Source organism: Vanessa atalanta, chromosome 14 (assembly GCF_905147765.1).
Source record: "Vanessa atalanta chromosome 14, ilVanAtal1.2, whole genome shotgun sequence".
Taxonomy (NCBI): Eukaryota; Metazoa; Arthropoda; class Insecta; order Lepidoptera; family Nymphalidae; genus Vanessa; species Vanessa atalanta.
The window spans coordinates 4,682,313-4,705,092 of NC_061884.1; the positions used below are offsets into that span (position 1 = coordinate 4,682,313).

General features: G+C 30.4%; 3 protein-coding genes across 4 annotated transcripts in view; 1 reads left to right on the forward strand and 2 right to left on the reverse strand.

Moving 5' to 3' along the window:
- LOC125068774 (protein sprint) overlaps positions 1–356 on the reverse strand; it is a 210,668-nt gene extending 210,312 nt beyond the window's left edge. Inside the window, exon 1 of the mRNA XM_047678082.1 lies at positions 51–356. The gene's annotated coding sequence lies outside the window, so the exon portion shown is untranslated. The remainder of the gene's footprint in view (positions 1–50) is intronic.
- Positions 275–15,698, forward strand: LOC125068775 (general odorant-binding protein 19d-like). 2 transcript variants are annotated; one of them, XM_047678085.1, is made up of 5 exons: positions 275–393; positions 14,074–14,250; positions 14,361–14,475; positions 15,249–15,334; positions 15,445–15,697. In XM_047678085.1, the coding sequence occupies exons 2-5, from the start codon at positions 14,077–14,079 to the stop codon at positions 15,460–15,462; spliced, it is 393 nt and encodes a 130-aa protein (XP_047534041.1). In that variant the 5' UTR covers positions 275–393; positions 14,074–14,076; the 3' UTR covers positions 15,463–15,697. The 2 variants fall into 2 exon arrangements, with proteins under 2 accessions (XP_047534041.1, XP_047534040.1); XM_047678084.1 differs by lacking the exon at positions 275–393 and adding an exon at positions 12,974–13,085 and having other exon boundaries at positions 15,445–15,698.
- Positions 2,665–17,837, reverse strand: LOC125068987. The gene is made up of 13 exons (XM_047678393.1): positions 17,703–17,837; positions 17,089–17,262; positions 16,367–16,481; positions 15,892–15,977; positions 11,873–11,904; positions 11,373–11,490; positions 10,534–10,701; positions 9,684–9,801; positions 9,024–9,109; positions 5,505–5,672; positions 4,589–4,715; positions 3,045–3,130; positions 2,665–2,691 (listed from the first exon to the last, which is right to left on the reverse strand). Exons 1-13 carry the CDS (start codon positions 17,763–17,765, stop codon positions 2,665–2,667), a joined length of 1,368 nt encoding a protein of 455 aa, XP_047534349.1. The 5' UTR covers positions 17,766–17,837.
- Positions 17,838–22,780: the final 4,943 nt, after the last annotated feature.

A 22,780-nucleotide genomic window follows, 5' to 3' on the forward strand; every position in this document is an offset into this window, starting at 1 on the left:
GTTAATTACTTATTCATAAATAAAGGTCACATAGTGTTATATTTTCTTACCGGTTCACGCTGTCTAGGTTAATCTCAAATAAACAATAGATTTCCCATAACATAACCAATGAACACCTTAAGGACACACATTTACACTCATAAACATTTTTTACAACCAAGAAAAGTAATCAATAACATCACGTAAACGCACAACACATGTTCGAATGCAACAGACACAGTTATATACAAGATATTGACAAAACAAAACTGTAAACCGTCAATTGTTTGCACGAAACGTCATCAATGAGACCGAAGACTGTGTTGCTTGAGTGAAGTTAGAACTAAAACACGAGCCGGCGGATCAACAGGCGCTACTTTGAATGAAGTTGGTTGCCTATTGACCTTTCTCTGTGTGTGTAACTGTGTATGCTCTCGCGCAGCGCAGGGGTGTAGATGTAGAAAAACCTGGTTCGATGAATGTGTGAATCATGCGTTAAGATTGTAGGTTTATGTGTTGGTGAATGGTGGATATGCAAAACGTCATGATGTCGTTTTATCATGTGAAGTTGTCAAGGTATTTTTAATTTGTGTTAGATATTAAAATTTAATTTAAAAATGTTAGGAGATGTATAATTTTTTTTTTAAATATTGCGTTAATTTTACTTAGTATATTAAGTTGATGGTATATATTTGACGACTTTTTAATTTTTTAGATTTATAATAATTATAAGTAAAAAAATAATAAATCAACACTCGTTGCGTTTTAACTTCTAGCGCCATCTTAAATGTTTTAAGCTAACTACAATGCTATGCTTTGCAACGACCATACTTGCTCTTAATAATTCTAGGTATCGCTAGCAGATGTCGCTATATTTCCCCTCACAAAAAAAACAAACGAAAATATAAACTAATTTCCGCCAGTAGCTTTTCACGATTTCGAGGTAAAGAATGTTTGAATTACTATGAAAAAGAAGAATTGATAGTCCATGAACAAATAAGATACGATACTAGGAATCCCTTTTGATCCTCATATCAAACTTGCAATTATATAATGGGTAACAATAATCATACTGGCAGTCACTATATACATGGATACATTTAAAACGCAAGTGATCCGAGCAGACTGTTTTTTAAGCATTGCACAGGCTTAGAAAAGTTTATCTTGTAGATAGCGGGAGGAAGCTCATAAGAAATCGTATTCGATAAGTCGCCCTTATGGTTAACTTTCAGTTTTAGCTTGACTTGGTATAGTTTGTTAAATGACGATTCAAAAGTGCTTGTAGCCTACTAGTATACTTTGATTTTGATTTTATGCCAATTGTCTGAGTGACTGAATTGCATCATACTACTGAAGTGAAGAGGCTTACTCTTCTTTTTTATTTCGATAATAATGTATGAAAAATGTTTAAAATAAAGTAAGAAAACCCAGGGCCGGACCGTGAATTTAGGGTCCCCTGGGCTAATACTACTTTGGGGCCCACCTAAAACACACCTGAACTTAGACTTGAATTAAATGAATGGAATGAATGGTCGTGATTCGCATTATCGTCTATTTTTGACTTTGACTTGACTGGGGGCCCCTTGATCCACGGGGCCCTGGGCTGAAGTCCAAAAAGCCATATGGTAGATCCGGCCCTGAGAAAACCTATATGTAGTTAAGGTGTATAATTGTGTAGGTACACGTTGAGAAAAAGCTTTAGGTGTACGAAAATAGAAAAGAGAGACATAATGTCATAACCGATGCCAATCCTGTATACTCTATTCCAACCATCAGAGGAGAAAAGCCAAATAAATAATATTCGACAGCAATTTAACTCGACATCAATGGTCGAGAGCTTGATTAATCTATGATATTCACTATGGATTTGCGAATACGAAAAGATTGCGTTTTGAACATCGATGAAACAGTCATCGGAATTTTTGAAGTAAAATTAAAGTGGAAATAAGTAGTTAAGTGTAATAGTGTTTTATTATAAATAAAGATATATTATTCATTAACCCTCAGTAGTGCACAATATAGCTGAGTTATTAGCAAATTGCATGAAATACGTGAATCTAAGGTTTGTTTATCTTTTTTCCTACATCAATTTTAATAGGCTATATCAACACATCAGAAAGTTGAGGCGATCCAAAATATTGCTACCATCTTATGCAATCGAATCAAAATATAATATCTCAAATAACTTAAGCTAAAAAATGAAATAATTAAATAAAGTAAAAAAAGAAACAAGTAATAGGTTTTTGTATTGGGAAGTTTGTTATAAAAAAATAAAATAAAAATGCTAAATATGTTTGTTTAATTTTTATTGAACACAAGTGCTTAAAAACCATTATCTTGAATGTAATATTTGTATTTCTCATAATAAAAAAGTATGTTTTGAATTTAATCTATTTTGAATCCCAGCTGAAACCAAAATAAAAGAAAATATTGTTATGTTATGTATTTAATTTAACTGTAATAGATAATTTAAAGTGACAACTCTTATTATAAAAAATATATATATGTATATAAGTATATATATACTTCAATATAAGTTGTAATATCACAGATATATATGTTTCTTTTTTCTATGGGACTTAAATGACCCCACAACAACAAAAACGATATATGGTTAAGCTTAAATAAGAAGAGTAAATTAAATTTTGAGGTAATAAACTATTCTTCCGTGTCTCGAAAAGCACGTTAAGATGTTGGTCCTGACTCCTGAGCCTGAACAGACACTGGCTCACATATATAAAGCCAAAACACAGCAATACAAATTATTACTGCTTGGCGTTAGAATAATAATCATTATAGTCATGTGGTTGGTTGGTACACACCATAAGGTCCTGCTACGAATAAAAATCGAATGAATATAACATACCACAAAAACCTTTTTCTGACGCATAGTCACGTTCCGCCTTTAATGTGGAGTTTCATACAGATTCGGTTTGGTTGAAATTGAGTGAGCAAATGTCAGTACGTTGACGTGTTGCATACAGACAGACAGATATCTTACAAGTACGAGTAGGTCTCGTAGATCAGGATGAAAGAAGTTAAAATAATTAAAAAAAGAAACTAACCTGCGGAGCTTTTTCAATACTGCATTTAAATATTAAAGCAGCCCTTTCACATCCCTCTTTGCCATCACTAACCGTTTCGTCGTTTACTAAAATAAATACTTATTATATATATTACTAATTATTTTTCCACGGGTAATAGTTAATATATTGTATGAATTTTACATTTTTCAGTACACTTAGTAAACAAAATATACGTCCAAACCCAATCCAATCCCTTTAACAAGTATAATTTATATATTACATGATATTGTGTTCGTGACCGATGATACATCGTTAGTTTTTAAAATAACAACACTTGAATTGTTACATGACGAGATGAACAATGCTCTCTCCGATGTAGTACATGGTTATACCGATAATCTACTTCGAAATATTATTTAAAAAAAAAAAAACAACTTCACTAAGTGCAAATCTTGTCAAAAGTAATGTACTTTTAAATAAGGATCCCAGAAAACGTTCAAAACTTTTATTGTAACGTTGTAAAAATCCGTTAAGTTTTAAAAAACCGTTAAGAAACGTTTTTTTGCTAAAGGATATTTCATAAGAAATGAATTAAACGAACTAAACAAAAGCTTAACTGACTCGTATAAATATTATGTAAGAATTCACTTCGTATCTCACTCGTGAAATTTTCACAACAGACACGCCTTTTTGAACCATTTTAATACATGTATACTGTAAATTTTATAATTATTACAGTCAACAACGCATATCACATTCTGACATTTCACGCTTTTGTTCCGCGGTGAATTTCGAGTTTACGATATGGCTGGAGTTTAGTTACACACTGATTTCTCTTTTCACCATCATTAATTTGAAAGTCGAAAGAAGAAAACACAGCATTCCTACTTAACTAACCATCCTCTAAACAACATTAATACGTAAAATCATGATTACTGTTGAGTGCAATTCTTGTCCTAAGAATAACTACATACTTTTTTATTTTACTAACTTTTATGTCAATTTACGCATGCCAGTCAGATATTGCTATTTTAAACTAATTCTATCCAACTGGCATACATTTTATATGGTAAACATCATACGCCTTATAAAAAATAATTATTGCGTTTATATATGAAATAATTTAACTAAATAAGGCTGCCGATGCGCCCCCTTTTGTGGGAATTGGACAACTTCGCCTATAGACACTGACACTATAACATTCTAAGCAGTGTTTGTTCTGACAACTGCGTGATCTAAAATGTTATATCTCTTGTGCCTGACACTATACTAGCAATTTAATGTAAAACCAAGCCTTAACAGCCTCTGTCCGAAAGCCACAGGAAAAACACTGAATAGAAAAACGAAAAAGCCTTATCTAAAAATAACCAACTATGTAAATGTGATATAAAAATATTGATGCTGGTATATCTGTTGAGATTAAAAGATTTCGAGATCGTTTAACCGAACCGCATGAATTGCTCTATTATATATCCTTATGGAGATTTTCAAACCATCCACTTTGTTATAATTCGCCCCTGAAAGATAAAACAATAATCTTAAGTTTATTTTGTTTATAGTTTATCATAGCGGAATGTATTTACCTTTGCTGCACATATCAACCAATTTTTTAGCGTTTTCAAATCTTTTACTATCATCTGCCTTTCCACTTTTCACCATTTCGGCAAGCTTGTAGCCAGTTTCGATATCATACATACCGTCGCTATTCATCTGAGTACACAGATTAAAAATATAAACACAAGATATAACAGGCAATATGAGTTTATGTTAGTCGATCCTACTTTATGTTATTAATGGATGGATGGTGAATGGAAGATTCACCACAGCTAATACAAGTCGGTAGGTATACCTTGGGAGAGATCTATGACCAGAAGTGAACTGCAATTGGCTGATCATGATGAGTTTTTAGTTATATTATTTATATATAGGTAATCTTATTGTGGTAGAAACATATTGCGTTAGATCTATAACACTTGTTACAAGGACAAGAGATGAACATTAAACACAGATTATACACATGATAGCTTAGTGCGTGTCGAACCCATAATCTTCGATTAAAATAAACGAAAAATAAAATCGGTTGATCGAATCGACCAACAAACAGGGGAAGAAAGGATAATAAGATACTGAACTGTATGTATTTCTATACCTAATCTAACCGTAACCGTAAAATTGCAAATACCGTTATATTATAATCTATCTCGCGAGTTTGTAAACCGTCGATAGATTGTAAACGGAGATACGACTTACAATAATGTAAACGTATGAAAGTCCTATAGTTTATAATCTTTCGGTTAGGTTAGGTAAGAGTTTTTATAATTTAACTTTAATTAAAAAATAATGCGTTAAATTGTAAGAAGTAAGTTTCGGTTCACGATCTTTGGAAATTTTACAATTTTACAAGATAGAATATAATCCAACGGTACTTATAATTATACAGTGACATATAAATTATAAATAACTTTACTTGTTTATATGCTAGAGATATAAATTACTCACAGTTCCTAATTTCTTGTAGCCACAAGCCAGAAGACACTTGACCTCCCGTTTTGTCGGAACTATCAGCTGTTTCAATTTAAGCGCTTCCGTCATTTCTACAGGATGATCTTGCATGCAAGTCATTAACGTTGATACGAATTTTTCTTTAAGCTCCTTGTCAGTCAACGCCTAAACATTGTTTTTCATTATGTTAATATGACCAATTCCAACAATAATATAATGAATTAGATAAACTTGATTCAGTGAAAATGGGCTTATAGTAAAAAGTGTAAATCGTGGTCTTTTTTGTACAGAATAATAGCTACTATTACTCCTTTTTAGACTCTAATTGAGTGTAAATTTTGCTAGGAGTCAACAAAGGCCCTAAGTCAAACCTGCGACTTTTACATTGCGCTATAATTTACCCTACATTGGTCTTATTACTTACAATCATAAATAGCTATTATAGACTTTTGATGAGAAGATAGACAAAAATAATATTTATAACAATTCTTTATAATAAACGACTTACATTTGAATAGCCTGTAAAAAATATGACAAATAAAAAACTAAGCTTCAAAGAATACATCGTGTAATTCTGTATAGTAAACCGATATTAACTAGTAGCTAAATGGAAATAACGTAAAATAATTTATACGTTACTTTTTAAACAAAACGAGTAGCTTTATATTTATCTTAATAAATTCATATAATCCCATAATGATTAACTTCCGATGTTTATATTAATTTTAAAAATAATAATTACATACTTCAAATAATCTAATATCGCATTTGATTGTAATCAAACTGATAAAAGTTGTTCAGGTAGTCATTTACAATGTGTTATTAAATTTAAAATACTAATAAAACAAAATAATAATATAGGTACATTTATTTTTTTATTTATATAATTTTTTCTTAACAACACTATTAAAAACTCCTTTGTTAATGTTGTTCTCAAAGTTGTCAACGGGTTTGAATGTTTCGTTGTGATTTTTAAACTTGGGCTTCTTTACATTGGGAAATCAAACTGAAACAAAAAAATATGTACATATATTACAAAATTTTCAAGTAATCAATATAACATTAATAAAATATATAGATATATATATATAATTTTTCAAGAATATGCACGGGGCCAAATCTACATAAGGCTTTTTGGCCCAATTTCTAGAAAAATGAACAATGTTGAAAATTTAAAAATTTGTTCCAGACATAAAGTTGCCAACCCTGAGATCGATGAAACCGTTTGCGCGCCTATCGAATGGAACGAGAACGGAACCACGTCGTTGGTTTTCGTGTACAAGCTTCATGCATCGATTGTCGGCAGGCAACAAGTTCTTTTTTGCCCACTAGTGTACTCAGTACAGTAACTCGTTCAAATAAAAATATTAGTGTACTCCTTCTATCTTCACCTTAATCACCACTCAGGCGACTATATTTAAGATGTAAGCTCATTAACACCGGATCTCTTGGATAGCTTTGCCACCGCCGCACCAAAATCGAAATATACTCTATTCAAGCTGGCTCATAGAAGCACTTATGAGTCGTCATGTTACAGTATCGAATTAAATGTAAAGCTACCACTGGTTCAGAAACTAGATCACAAATAGCTTTAACATAAAAAGAAAGATCAATTGTATACAACAAAAATAAAAATGGACCTAAAATTAAGCCTCGTGGAACGCCTATTCTTAGGACAGATCCAGAAGACTTTATTCCATTAATAGACACCTGTTGAATTATTTGATTCAATTATGAAGCAATTAGTTCAAGAGCTTTACCATTAACACGGTAATATTTTAGATTGTTCATGAGTATTTCGTGCTCTACACAATCAAATGCTTTGGATATATCGAAGAACACGCTAATCGCGTTCAGTGATTTCTCCCATGCATCATATATCAGCATCAGTTGTTGAGCGACCTCCAGCCAAAGCCTAAAGCCAAATTCACTATGAAAAAAAGTATTTATACCAAAGTGAACCAGAAGTTGATTTAACAGTTTTTTTTTCAAATATTTTGCTCAACGACCAATTTATAGAAATAAGCTTACATTTAAAAGTAGATAATAAGTCAGTAACTCGCTCATATAAAAATTCAACACTACATTTAGGAACATTATTTTTAGGAACATTTAAATGGGAAGTTATTCCGTTGGGTATTTTGTCGAAGAAAGTTTTAAAAATATTTGCAATTTGTAAATCCAAGCGCACTTATCTATTTCCAAGGGTTAATTCCATAGGCAAAATTTTCTTTTTAGGTTAACAGCATACACTTTTAAGTCGCCTTGATTTTATCATCTGAATCTAGGATTTTGTTTCTTAGATAAATTGATTTAGTATGAATACCAACTAATTTAAAAGTTTTCGAATTACGTTTAACGTGTTCCAAAAAGGTAGTCTCCTGATTCCACTGCCTCTCATTATATAATTTATATAATTGATTTCTACTCTTATAAACTAAATCAATTGCTAAACTTCAATTTTAATTTCTATAATATGTATAATGTTAAATAGGTATATTTTAAAATTCATTTAATATTAATTTAAAGAATGGGGTATATAGTTTATCTGGATATTGTGTCGTTAAAGGAATTTTGTCTTCCACGTAAAATATTTGATCACGACCAGAAGTTAGATTTTTTATAATTGATTCATTATCTATTTCACAGTGACAAAATAATTGTCAATACACATATTCACACTATTTCACGTGTTCACAATATTTTATTTATTTTACTAATAGGCTATTTTCAGGAACATCATTCGTAGTAATCTCAAAGAAACGAAAAATTCCTAGGGGGACGGTACACGCAAACTATTATGTATCGCTAAAATTATACACAAGATAGTTCAACAGTTTGATAGAAAGAGCTAGTATATATTTTCAAGATGTGTGAAGTATGACAATGACCCTCCACAGCGTAATACAAATAGCGTTCACTTTAACGAACGCATTTAACAGTGTAAAATTTTGAAATTTTAAGTATATCAAAACATTTCATCCGATGTTCTGTCCTACATACTACATTAATTTTATTTTACTCTGACAATAATTCTATTTCATGTTCTTCACCACCTATGTTATATTTTGGTTATATTTAAGCAAGGAGCCGTAGGTAGTGTCTTTTTATCTAGTTTAAATTGGATTTTTTGATGTCAATGGTATTACTTACTTTATTATTACTTTTAATATAAATATATTATTGTAAACGTCAAATTTCTTATCCTGGGTAACTTTACGAATAAAATAATTATCGATCAGCTGATTAATGAACATTGTTCGACTGTAAATACCTGCGTTTGTGTGAAAATACACGAAAATGTTGATTAATTCGGCAGGTCCCTAAGTAGTATCAGCCCAGGTCCCACATATTCCCGTTCCGCCCTAATGTGGAGTTTCACGCAGGTTCGGTTTGGTTGAAGTTGAGTGAGCAAATGTCAGTTCATTGATGCATGAGGGGCATACAGACAGACATTTGTCTGTCTGTATGCCCCTCATGCATCTTACAAGTACGACAAGGAAAAAAAAAACTAACCTGTGGAGCTTTTTCAATACTGCACTTAAATATTAACGCAGCCCGTTCACAACCTTTATTTCCATCAGAGACATTAACGTCATTAACTGAAAAAATAAAACCAATTTTACTATAATAATAACCAATGACTGTAGCAAATGTTGGTAAATAACTATAGATTGAAAAATTATAAAAATTACTACAATATTAACACTGCAATAGTAAAAAATATTTCTAGAATCTGGAATTACACGATCGAAACCTGGTTATTCGGTTTATTGAGTATCCAAACGTATTATTTTAATTTCATTATAGCTATTGCCCATGAAGTATGGCACGTTTAAAGCAATTGTCTGGACAAATTATAAATGTAAATAATACAAACAAAAACAAACTAACCTAACATGACAAGGTGTTAAATAAGACCTTAGAGTATTCTATAGAATCGTTTTTGTTTTGGAATAAGTAAGTATTATAAATCAACAAATACTTTCAGCAGCGCACAGATGCGCAAAGGTGAGTTAGGTCTGACGGCAGTCTTCTTATAACAATTAAGGTGAGGTTGTTAGTTAAATATGCTATGATATTAAATTATGATCTAAGAGCCTAGCACAGCTTTAGATTGTCTATGATAAATTTTGTCTGTAACTTCTTCCAACTAGTCTATTGTAACATCTCTACCGTATTTGCAAGCTTCTGTAAATTTCTTTGCTTGTTCAAGTCGATCAGGATCATTAGCTAAATACATGTCAGCGATTTTGTTTACGCCTTCAGTTGACAGATTTCCCTGATCGTCCATCTGAAATATTATAAATTAGCATTTTATGATGTGACGAAACAAAAATTTTGTATGAGGCAAAATCATATGTTTTCCGGTAGACAAAAAAAAACAGTATACAAAATTGGCAATCAAACCGAAATGTCATTGTTCAAACACCGACAGAGCATGTAATTGTAGTCATTTTATATTGACCTTGTGAATGTACGAGGGATACATCAATGTAAACCTACTTTGTATTGAATTTCTACCGTTTTTCATTTAATAATAATATTTATCAGATTTTGGCTGATTTACCTAAAGATAGAGATCGAAGATAACATTAAAATTGCCCAATCATTTAGTTAAGTTTAGTATTCGAAATTGCACAAACTCCTTCAAAATTTTCAGCCGGCGGCGGTTACGGCGGTTAAATAATAATAAATAATCTTCTTGGATTGATTGACATATGGAAACAGTGTTCTAAATTAAGAAAAGGACTACTACGACTAATGAAATGCTGTCTCGAAATGTGAGTTACAATTTTTGGGGTTTAATGCGAAAGTTTTTTAACATAAAATTTACAAGAACTTATTTGTATTGTGCCTACTTAATTTCAGGTAATTTTTTTCATTGACTGTTTATTTAAAAAAATATATCACTATTCACTTTATGACATATTTTCTGAGCAAAAAGTATCCTAATATCAAACTCAAATTCTTCAGAGCTACATTAACTGGGAATTTGAAAATTAGCCTTTAATAATATTCATACCATTCCTGATGTTTTGTAGGCGCACGCGAAGAGACATTTGGCGTTCTCATTATCAGGCATCTGTTTGTTACTAAGCTTTTCCATATCATCTGCAGAAAGAGGGAACTCCTTGGCGCAATTCATGATTACTTCTACATATTGCTGTTTCAATTCTTCCATATCCATTGCCTGTAAATTTCTTGTTTAATTTTACTTGGTATTTTTTGTTTTTTAAAATATTTGGTTTTTATTGAATCAGTTTAATTTGTAGCATATTTGATTGTTGTTTAAAAAAAAGGAATAATCCTTTTTTTTATGCAGCGATAAAAGGTTTGCAGTCCTAATATTTAAATTTTCTCAAATAAACGTACAATTTAGCAAATATATCAAAGAAAACACTGAAATAAAAATGAATGAAAATTAATTTAGTAAAATATTTTATTGCCCCATACTGTCGTGTGCCCTAGGAACCTGGATTTTTTTTATTTTATGTAATGGGTAGGCGGACCGGCAAATGGACCTGTTGTTAAGTGCTCACCACTGCCTATAAACGTTGACGCTCTTAGAAATATTAACCATCCCTTACTTCTCCAATACGCCACCAACCTTGGGAACTAAGATGTTATAACCCTGGTGCCTGTAGTAACACTGGCTCACTCACCCTTCAAACTGGAACACAACTATACCAATTAATGCTGCTTGATGGCAGAATATCTGATGAGTGGGTGGTACCTACCCAAACGGGTTTGCACAAACCCCTACCACAAAGTAAATGGGCTAAGACTGCTGTCTAATCTTGCTCAAAAATTACTACCTATATATTATACACAAAAATATACTATGTTTTTATAAATTCTTACCATTGCATATAAGTTTAATAAAATAGTAGTATAAAAAAAGAACTTTATGAATGTTTTAACCATTTTAATGGATCGTTTTTGACACGGATAAAACTGAAGTGTAAATGTGTTTAATGGTCTACATAACCATTTATATATGCTAAATAATAGTTGTGATCACTCCAATGATAAAGTTGAAATCACAATAGATATAATAGAACACCAATCTTCAGAAGTAGCTACGGAAAAAATCGTCCTATTGGTTTGAAAATAAGAAATAAAATAGCACAGCAAGAAATATATGAAATACAACAAAAGGATCATTATCAAATTATCTATGTTGTGATATATATTTATAAAACTAAGTGAAACTTTATAAAAACATTGTTTTGACCCATTTAGTAATAAATAACTGTGGATACACATTATGGGGAAATTAGTGTGTTTAACTATCAAGCCCGTCGCTGCTGACACACAAATATATATGAATCTTGTACAAATAATAAGGAAAAGTAAAATACCCAAATTTCGACAAATATTCATGTTGTGAGTTCTGCAAAGTTAAAATTTGTTTATATGGTCAAATTGCTATTCGTTAGTACCAAAGGTTAATGCAAAGTTTTATACAAAGAAGCGGTATTGGGATTGGCTTGAAATGTAGTTACAAAATGTTCCGCTCAAAACACTTTTATAGATAAAGGAGGGAAATGCAATGGAATCTTAATCGAAAATCGCACGCTCAAATCTGGGCAATCGCGGCTGACATTTCATTGTCTTAATTTGTCTAATTAATTAAATTAAAAAAATTGAAAATATCGTAAAAAACTTACATGTAGCTTCTACACTAAGAAAATACCAACTTCTACTGATTTTGATGACTTATTCTTACGCAAACATTAAGTACCACTCACTCACCCACTCTTTAAACATCTTACAATTAACGGATTAATATCGTAGCGCCTACATAATGCTGCCAGTTTCTCTAGTGCCCCGATATTCCTCTTTTTTTAATTCATAGTATAAAACGTTAGTCAGGGCCTAAAATTTAGGGCCAAAAATATAAATAGTCAGTGCTTTTTAAAAAAAACAAAATAAGTATTAAAATAGTTTTTTTAGATATTTGTTATCAGTTGATTTGTAAACCTTACAGATGTATCGGGTTTAACGATTCATTCCTTACCTCTCACTCGGAAACAACGGACGAAAGGAATAGAGTTCCCTCACTCTCATAATCCGTTGGTAAATCCGAAACGACCAGAAAGGGTTCAGGCGCAGGACCAACGGCGTTACGTACTTTCCGAAACACGGGAGTGTACACACTTCCAACTTCTAGACTCCGGGCTGTTTATGGACGCGGCCTGTGGGGTTTCAATCCAACACCTCGGGATCTGTGTTCTTACAGCCACTGGGCCAACGAGGCAATCAATACTACCATGTCCAAAATAATCGTTAGTAAAAAATCTTTAAACGAGAGAATTACGCAGCAATACTGTATGCATATTACGCGGAATCATTTCCGAATTTTTCATATTGTGTTTAATAATAAGGTTGAAATGTATGTCATTGTAACGATTATTAGACTCCCGTATATATAAGTATGTTACTAGTAATAGACTTCTCACATTACAGAGTATTATTACATCAAAAAGGTCGTAAAGTCTTTATTTAAAAATGTTTAGATCTGTGCTTTTAATTTCCTTCTTGTTAATTAATTACATGGTTTTCGATATCGCTGTAAGTTTTTAAATATATCTTTTCCTGTATTTTTATTTACTTCGCGCGGGTGCTATGCTGATACTAAATATACTACAGTATGTCTTTATATACAAAGATCACAGTTTTTCAGTCATTAGACACAATACAAACTGCTATGTCAATGCGTTTTAAAGGTTTAAATACAGATGTATACCTTCAAAAATATTCATATAAATTACATGATGTAAAGGGCCATATTGATCTATAGTAAATGCTCAATGTATTTAATTGGATAAGAATTAATGCTCTATTGCTTAAAATCGCTTCGAAAGTAAGCCAATATTTCTCGTAAAAATTCTCGTATATTCTTTATTTTTTAGGAGAAATATTGGCATAGTAATACCACAGATAGATTGATTCAGCCCGCGTTTGCAATGTAAGCGCAAAATTTGTGTTTATTTACGACATCACTTTAGAAACCTCTAAAATAATCAGTGTTTCTCTACTGTATTGTGCACGTATTATACATATAAACCTTCCTCTTGAATCAATCTATCTAATAAAAAATACGCTGTGTATTTTAAAGATTGAAGCATACACAGGGTAAGACAGCGGTAAGCGATTTTGTTTTATACTATTTAATGGTGATGTACGTCTGGTTAAGTACCACCTATCAAAAATTTACCACCAAACAGCATTACTTACTTATGTTTGTATACTAAATGAAAGGATGAGTAAGCCATTGTAAATACAATCACAATGGATCATAACAATTTAGTTACCAAGTTTGGGGTAAACAACGGCAATATTAACTTTGATATAGTTAATATTGCCGTGGAAATGTCTATGATCAGTTGTGACCATTTTCTATTATTATTATGAATTTAAAATAAAAGTTTACCTCTACATCTTACGTCTAAAAGTAATAAAATAATGTTAAATAATAATTAAAACATATTTTTTAAATATAAAAATATAACTAATTATATTAATATGATCACCAACCCAAAATCTGAATGTTTTTTAGGCTATGACAGCTGATCAAAAAGCAATGATACACAAGCATTTTGAAGAAATAGGTATTGAGTGTATAAAAGATCACGTTATTACAAAAGATGATATCACCAACCTCAAAGCAAAGAAGATACCTACTGGCGATAATGCTCCTTGCTTCCTAGCTTGCATGCTCAGAAAACTAGGCGTTGTAAGTAAACATTACTTTAAATTTTAAAAAGTCGTTTATTTAATTAATTTTTAAAAGATGATAAGTTCTTGTTACAACAAAATACAGTACGATTTCATGTCAACTTCTAGTTGGATGATGCTGGCTTACTTCAGAAAGAGACAGCATTGGACCTCGCTAAAAAAGTTTTTAATGATAACGAAGAATTAAAACTGATTGAAAATTATCTCCACTCCTGTTCGCATAGTAAGTTATTTTGATGTTTATTTCCATTTTATTTTCTATAAAATAGAAATAATATTAATTATAAATTGCGCGTAGAATTGTTTTTTTTTTACTATTTTGTTATATTCCATTTAAAATAAATATTTAATTAAATAATAGTATAATAATATAATGGTCCTTCTTACTTGAAAAAAGAAGAGAAACAATCTAAAAAGAAAAAACTTAACAATAATCATAATATTTAAGTGGTTACGAACACTTTATAGTAACAGTAAACATTTGATACACTACACTAATTGGTTGAGGTACAGTCCTCTTAGATAAGCTACATAATAATCTAGGGGAATTCTTCTAACAAATTGTCACTTTATTGCAATCGTATCGAAACGGAATAGTTCCTGTTTAACCGATACTACTAAAACATCGATCTAATTGCGGAAAGTAAATTCGTAATCGTAAATTATCATAAATTAGTAGGATTATAAATATTAAATATATACAAATTGATTACAAATATTATTGTTAAGCATACGAGTTATGAGTGTATGAAGAGCGTGTTAGTGTGAATGTGTTGTGTATGTGTGTGTGTAGTGCAAAGATATATATTAATGCTCTTTAATTATAATCCGCTTAATGGTATACGAGCTGCCTATACTATTCATAGGAAAATCCAAGTGATATTAATAATGTAATAAAATGTCATTACTATTTTTATTTCAAATAAATCTATGAGATGATTAGATTAAATAATAGTTCAAACCTCAAAAATGTTTATGAATAAAATATATTTTCAGTTAATTCCGAACCAGTAGGAGACGGTGACAAAGGCTGTGAACGTTCTATGCTGGCTTACAAGTGCATGATAGAAAATGCATCGCAGGTAAATTAGTCATTAATTATGTTTTTAAATATAAAGTATACAATTCAAAATACGTTCTAAATTGTGTTGTACGCTTTTGACCTAAATGTATTTTCTTTTTTCTTTTTCAGTTTGGAATTGAAATTTAATGGAAGTATTTAATATCTGAAATCCATTTGACCAATGAAAAATGGAACGTATGTTCATTTCAAATTAATTATTAATAATAAGCAAATAAATGTAAAAGTAAACAATGTTTTCAATAAATAATAAATAAAATGGTAAATAAAATTATAATTGCTTTATTTCAAGTTAAACATAACAAAACGTCAAGGAACATTTGTAAATAAATTGTAAAAGTAAAGATCTTTGTTTTTCAAATACGCTGATTTAACGAGCCTGTCCAAACTGAAACAAAAAATATACATATATAAGTTCCATACGATTACTAAGTTATATAAATACATAGACGATAAAGTAGCTTAAAACTATAAAATCGTACATCTTCGAATTTTAAAAATATAAAGGTTATTGCACTAAATATATTTAAAAGGAAATAAATACAAATTTTATCTTACCGCCCCTTTGAATGGGATGAAGCATTCGTACAAAAGCTTGGCTCTGTCACAACCGGCCTCTCCGTCGCTGACATCTTTCTCGTTAACTGAAATAAAAAATTAACTTTTAATGTTTGTGATTCATGAATTAAAAAAATTCAGTGCATTAAAATAAAATTATGGACTCCACATCTACAATGTATATACATAAGTATATTATCATTATATTATATACGTAAATATATTATATACGTAAGTATATTATTAGTAGATACAAAGTATATTATCGCATTTATTTCCTTTATATCTTTTGTTAATAAATACTAAAACTGTACAACTTCTTTTATGAAAATGTTTTAATTCTCGTATTATTTACTTAAAACTAAGTATTGACGATGTTTCGTACTGTTTTAATTTATTTTCTTTCTTAGATATGTATAACATAGTACTTATGCTATTAATATTTAGAAATAAATAATATAAAAGTAAATCTAACCTGATGTACAAGTTTTGATGATATCGAAAGCCTTCTTTTGATCATCCTCATTTGTCAAGAACTTCTTGGTAATTTCTTCAGCTTTTTCAGGAACAAATAATCCTTTTTCGTCAATCTGAAAGAGAAAGTTAACGTCCAAATTAAAACACTAATTTTTAAACGCATATATAATACTTAACGATAAACCACGCTTAAAAACATAGCATAAATAAAAAACTGCACTTTGGTTATAGTAAAATCTGGTTTGTTTTAGAAGAGTTACTATGCGCGCTTTTTGCCGTTTCTTCTTGCTGGAAGATGTTTTACGAGACGGTGAGAGAGTTGAAATTGAGTTGAAAATGCTTATAAACTTTACTTGATCATAATATATAGGACTTGGACTTAAAGCCCTTATTCGTCAAAAATGCTTACTTTTTTTCTGTTTTCTTTTTACTATAAGCTAGCTACCCGTCCCGCCGCCACATGGGTAAAATAAGGGTTTATATTTGAATAGAGATTTTAGATTGAAAAACAAACATAAGAAAAAAAAACTTTATTTTTGGCTAGCGAAAGTAAAAATTCGTGTAAGTAATATAGATATAAACCTTTCTCTCGAATCGCTCTGTTTATTGATGAAAAACACATTGAAATCCGTTGCGTAGCTTAAAAGATCTAAGCGTACAGACGGCGGGAAGCAACTTTGTTTTATACTATAAAGAGGTAAATTAATACATTTTACTTACCACATTGACTTTCTTAAATATACATCCCATTAGACAAGGATTGATGGTACCAATCTGACCAGATTCTTTGGCTTCTTTGATCTGATCCTCTGTCACACCGTATTCCTTGCTACACTCTGCTATGAATGGTAGTAAACCTGCGTGGATGTTGGTCTTTTCATCATCAGACAATGCCTGTAAAACATTTAATTAATTTTTTATCAAATATTTTCTTATTTTAACGAAATAGTGGAAAATAAATATTTCTATATATAGGTATAAATATTTTTTGTCAAATTCATCCAAAAGAGAAGTTTTCAGTATAATTAAAAGTTAGAAGATTTAGATATATATGTATCAATGTTTATTCATTTCTACAAGGCGTATAACTATTTATTACGTATATTATATATGAGGCTACCGATGGTGCTTACGTGCTATGTACCCCCATAATAAATATTTTATAAATATTTTTTTTTAATATAAAACTAATCACAACAGATACCAAAACAACATTATATTTGTATTATATTATTATATTCGCTTTTATCACCATTTTATGCAATTGGAAAGTGCATTTAATATAAAATAAAATATTTATAAAAATAAAATTATTAAAATAAAATTTTACTCACTTTAACGTTTCCCAAATTAATGGCTACTCCAATTACGAGAAACACAAATGTTAATGACGTCATTATTAAAATAATATATTTATAGGAATGCGACTGTACCGTCTCCTTGCTCAATCTTTACTTGTTCTGACTAAGCTGATCTTATATATATACAAAACAAGCATGGTCAAGCAATATTTTTTCTAAGATTATTATCTGAACCTAGCTTCGTACGAGCGATTAGTATCCACGTAAAAACAGGTTATTTCTTAGTTATTTTGATCATTTGATAGATATATCATATTATCTTTGTTCATAACACGTCATGGAACATTACCTGTTGCCTGTCGGTAATTCGTTTGTTGAGTACAGCAACATAAGTCTAATATTTTTTAGCGCTTAAATTAAAGTTAAAAAATGAGGTAATTTAAGATTCCCAAATTAAAAAGAAACCTTTCCTGTGTTATAAGTAATACTTAGTGTTAAAATGTATAAACAAAAAACGATGGTTACGAAAATTAACTTGTTGTGTTCCTCCTTCTGTAAATTAATTCAACAAAATTGATAAGTTAGTTGAAATGATAATTACCTATGCAAAAACCCCTTTTAATATTTTGATTCCGGACGCGAAATATAATCTTTAGTAAAAAGTAAATTTACCTTATTTTAGGTATCGTTTAAAACTAAGACTGTATAAGCAAAAAGTAACCTTTGATAGGATTAGGTAAATACGATTGCACTACATATTAATCAAGCGAAAGGTAATAAAATATATCTTCAGTCTCATTAGTAGCCTTGTACACCTTTACAAATGATTTAAATATAATCTATGGGTAATCAAAACTATTCCTTGGCGCTACATATCCCAATACGAGACGAGATCATCCACTCTCTAACCTTACCTTTCGTTTCGCTTTTGTTTCGTACATGTATTATTAAACACGTATATGTTGTGGTGTTTCTGATTTTTACCATCTGAGTTTTTACTATCCCTTCTAGAAAGATAAGACCAGCATATGCCTACCATTTATATCTACATGTCCCAGTCATTTCAGCCGTCGCTGTTTAAGCATAGCCAAATTGCGTAGCTGAACTATTTGGTTTAACATTGGTTATGAAGTGCGCAAGGCACACAGGATTATACTAAAATGTGCACACGTTTGATGTCAATTTAGTTTAGTAAAACTAAACTATTAAAACTTAATTAGTAAAACTAACTATTATTAATAGTCAAAGGGTAATTATCCCATTCACGTGTCCGAAGCTTTCCGAACCTATGTACCAAAATTGTTCGACTTGGTCCTCCTTTAATGGGATAACATTTAGCTATATTATTGTTTTTTTGCGGATCCTAGGCCAAGATATTTTATTAAAAGCGTGACTGTATAATAGAGTTCTGTATAACTATAAGACCTCGAGTTGAAGACGATACCCTGTTGACCGTCAAAGTAAAATATATTGGAATTTTTATACACCAACGTTGGAAAGCAGGATTCTCAGTGCTCCATCTTTGGCCTTTATATTTTATTGTATTTTATAAGGATATCTCTCAATATTTAATACATTACTTCTAAATACATATATTTTTGGCCGTATCTTTTAAATATATTACGATTTTTTTTTGTTATTCAAGTTTCGTCTGTGATCATTAGTTTGTATACCTGTAAATGGATTAGATTATTGTATAACTTTTTGTATATTATTTGTGTTGCGATAAGAAAATAAATAAATAATGGAAAAAATATATGAATATGAACATGGTATTTTATTTTATTAAAATAACTCGTAAAACGAGTTTAGTTTATCAGAGATGTCGATTTTGACATTGCAAGATTTTAGTAGTTTTAACTTAACGCAGTGAACAATTTGTATATATAATATATAGGTCTCATACGGTCAATTTTATATTTTTAAATAGTCCTACAATTAACTAGACTTCTTAGTGGTAATTTTTGGGGCACTTTCTCCATGGATACATTACTAAACATGGGATGGAAAGGATAGGAATAATTTGGCTCACTCTACCTTAAAATTAGATCACTGCAATACAAAGTATTGATGTTTGAATTAGAAAACTGAATCAGTGGGCCACCCAAAGATGGAATTGAGGCCTCATTCTCACTTGTTAAGAGACGGCGTATATTTAAAGTAATTTTGGTCACAAAAACTCACGTTCGAAATTCAAATCAGACCGATTTCGATGATGTTTATAATTAATTTGTTAGCAAATATATTTTTATCATTTATATACAATGGACCTTCTATTAGAATCTCTATGACCTTTCAACATTGCCAATGCTCTTTTAACGTTGATTTATTGTATAAAGATTCGAGCATCTTGCAATGGAGTAACTTGTTTGACTAAAATTCATATGTTGAAGCCAAATAAATAAAAGAAAAAAACTTGGGATTTTATTTATTTTCCGGAGTAGGTACAACAATTATCAACCTAGGTACTCTATTACAAAATCATTAATACAAGCGGAATATTTATAAAATTGATAACCTATAATTATTTTAATTTTAACTTAAACAAAGAAAATATAGTTCAAATTATGACGTTAAATTAAATTATAAGAATAAAATTTGTGAACAATAATTTCATGAGTAAAAATTACTATGTAAAATTTCTCAGTGCAATAAAGAGTATTATATAAAATGAGATATCTTTGGAACGAAAGCTTAAAAATACATAAATTTAATAAAATACAATGTGAAATAAGTAAAATATTTATTAAATTTATATATATATATAAAATTCATATTCATATGTTTGTATCAGACGCTGGAACGATTATACGAATCATATTCAAATGGAATGACGTACAGTATAGATGACATCGGTTTTTTTTATTGTTATATAAAATATATATTGTTATGTTTTAATTCACGCCTAACGACGCTTAGTAGATTAAAAACCTAATTTTTTAGAGACCATATTGAACCATGAGCAGTAATGAGGGGAAAAATCTATGATGACTCAGAGCTACCATTGACCAAAAATAAGATACAGATAAAAAACAAAACAATAAGATTGATGTTGGTATATTAATAAACTGCGAAACTGTTTGACCGATCACCATTAATCATTATAGATGGCTATTATATTAGATATGCATTTTTTCTAGTACTATGTTTTTAAACTATCCGCTTTGTTCTAACTAACAGCACAGCGTCTGCCGGCTTAGCTAGTTTTAAATATACATGTAGGTACATAAGTTCGCCTTAAGCTTAGCACCATGTATACCACCTTTTTATTTTTGTTATCAATCGAACCATTCAGAATGTTATATAAATTACTTCGAGTAATTTAAGTTAAAAATCCTCTCTTTATTTGCCGACAATTTACCGAACCGAAAGATTATACGGCTGAATATTCGGTAAGATTTTTTATACAGATCTTATATTCCTTAACATGTGTATACATATCTTCATATACTATACAGTAATAACGAACTAATATCAGAGCAAAAAAATATGTTTAATAAATGCAAATACATGAATTATCGTTTAAAACCATGCATTTTTAAATATAAATGTATTAATCTACACATTTAATCTTGTAAACGAGCAATTAAATATACTATGGGTAATTTAAAAAACGGTATAAAAAATAAATTAATATTTATACATTATAATGTAACTGAACAGTGCACTAAATATACTAACTATATTAATGAATACAGATTTAGAAATGACCACAAAAGTTTGGAAGAATACCCTGCAGACACTAAAACTGACTGTTTTATATTTCAAGTGTTGATAATAATTAATTAATAAATATTTCACTATTATAACTGCTCCTAATATCCGTTTACGCTTTTCAGATGGCATGCAGCCAGCTTTGCAGCTGGATTTTATACAATGACTTTATTATGTGGTAGTTTTTTTAGATTAGACATATACATTAGTGCATATTATAGTATTCCTACTTAGTTAAAAAAAGTCCCGATGGGAGACTCTCTTCGGAATGTTTTAGCTATCTAGTAGCTAGCTAGTTCCAAGATTATAAAAAGAGCGCACTCTTTAGTAAAATAAAAACAGATTCAATATCTGTAGCGTAAGCGTAGCATATTATGCCATATGACTTAATACTATGAAAATAACCAAAATATACTAGACGAGCGGTATCAATGTCAGTTAGTGGTCTAACTTTTCTAACCGCGTATGTCGCGGAGCTGAGTGTTACCGTTAGGGACAGTAAATGACGACTCCACTGAGGCCAATGCTATTCCTATAACACCGTAATATCGGCTACATCAATAAAGCCACCGTTTAATCATATATTTTCCTTTCTTTTAAGATTCGGTATGTTAAAAATTATATATTTGGTTTGTTGAGCATTCAAAACTAAATTATTTATTGTGAACTAATCGTGTATCTATCATTGTCATAAACTGTCGCTGTTTACATCGTCAAATTTAGTTTTTTTTCTGTTGACCATAAAAATCAGTATCGTCAGCAAACAAAACTATATCACAAATACCTTTAACATAGAAAGGAATATTATTTATATATACTAGAAATAGAAAAGGAACCAAAATTTAACCTTGTGGAATACGCCACAAACCTTGGGTACTAAATTATTATGTATCTTTTGCCTGTAATTACACTTGTTCATTCGCCCTTAAAGCCGGAACACAACAATACAGCATGGGCAGTACCAACCCAGACAGGCTTAAACACAGCCCTTAGAAATAAAGCACCAAGTAAACAGTCCTTAAGAACGATAATTCTACTAACAAAAAACTAAAATACTAGCTGTCGTTCAGGGGTTTGTCATCAAGTGATAGGCACAATAAAGTTGTTTATGTCCTTCCTTAGAGTTCAAGCTTACTTCATATCAAATTCTATGAAATTCGGTTCAATAGTTTTACCGTGAAAGAACAGCAGACAGAGATACAGAGTTCTTTCGCATTTATAATAATAATAATAACTCTTTATTGTACACATAAGAAAAAACTTACATTCAATAACACAATATTAAAAAAAGAAATGTACAACAGGCGGTCTTATCGCTTAAGAGCAATTTCTTCCAGACAACCAGCATGGAGGAGTTAATGTGAAAAAGCGGAAAGCGGGTGTACAGCACAGAAGTT

Excerpts from the sequence above, each read along its gene's own strand:
- LOC125068775 (XM_047678084.1), top strand. The coding sequence starts at position 13,023 with ATGTTTAGATCTGTGCTTTTAATTTCCTTCTTGTTAATTAATTACATG. Across the intron at positions 13,086-14,073 it reads ACATGGTTTTCGATATCGCT|GCTATGACAGCTGATCAAAA; the intron begins GTAAGTTTTTAA and ends AATGTTTTTTAG. Across the intron at positions 14,251-14,360 it reads TGCTCAGAAAACTAGGCGTT|TTGGATGATGCTGGCTTACT; the intron begins GTAAGTAAACAT and ends GTCAACTTCTAG.
- LOC125068987 (XM_047678393.1), bottom strand. The coding sequence starts at position 17,765 with ATGACGTCATTAACATTTGTGTTTCTCGTAATTGGAGTAGCCATTAAT. Across the intron at positions 11,905-15,891 it reads TCATCCCATTCAAAGGGGCG|AACTCACAACATGAATATTT; the intron begins GTAAGATAAAAT and ends TTAACTTTGCAG. Across the intron at positions 11,491-11,872 it reads GAATATTTGTCGAAATTTGG|ACCATTAAACACATTTACAC; the intron begins GTATTTTACTTT and ends ATGGTTATGTAG.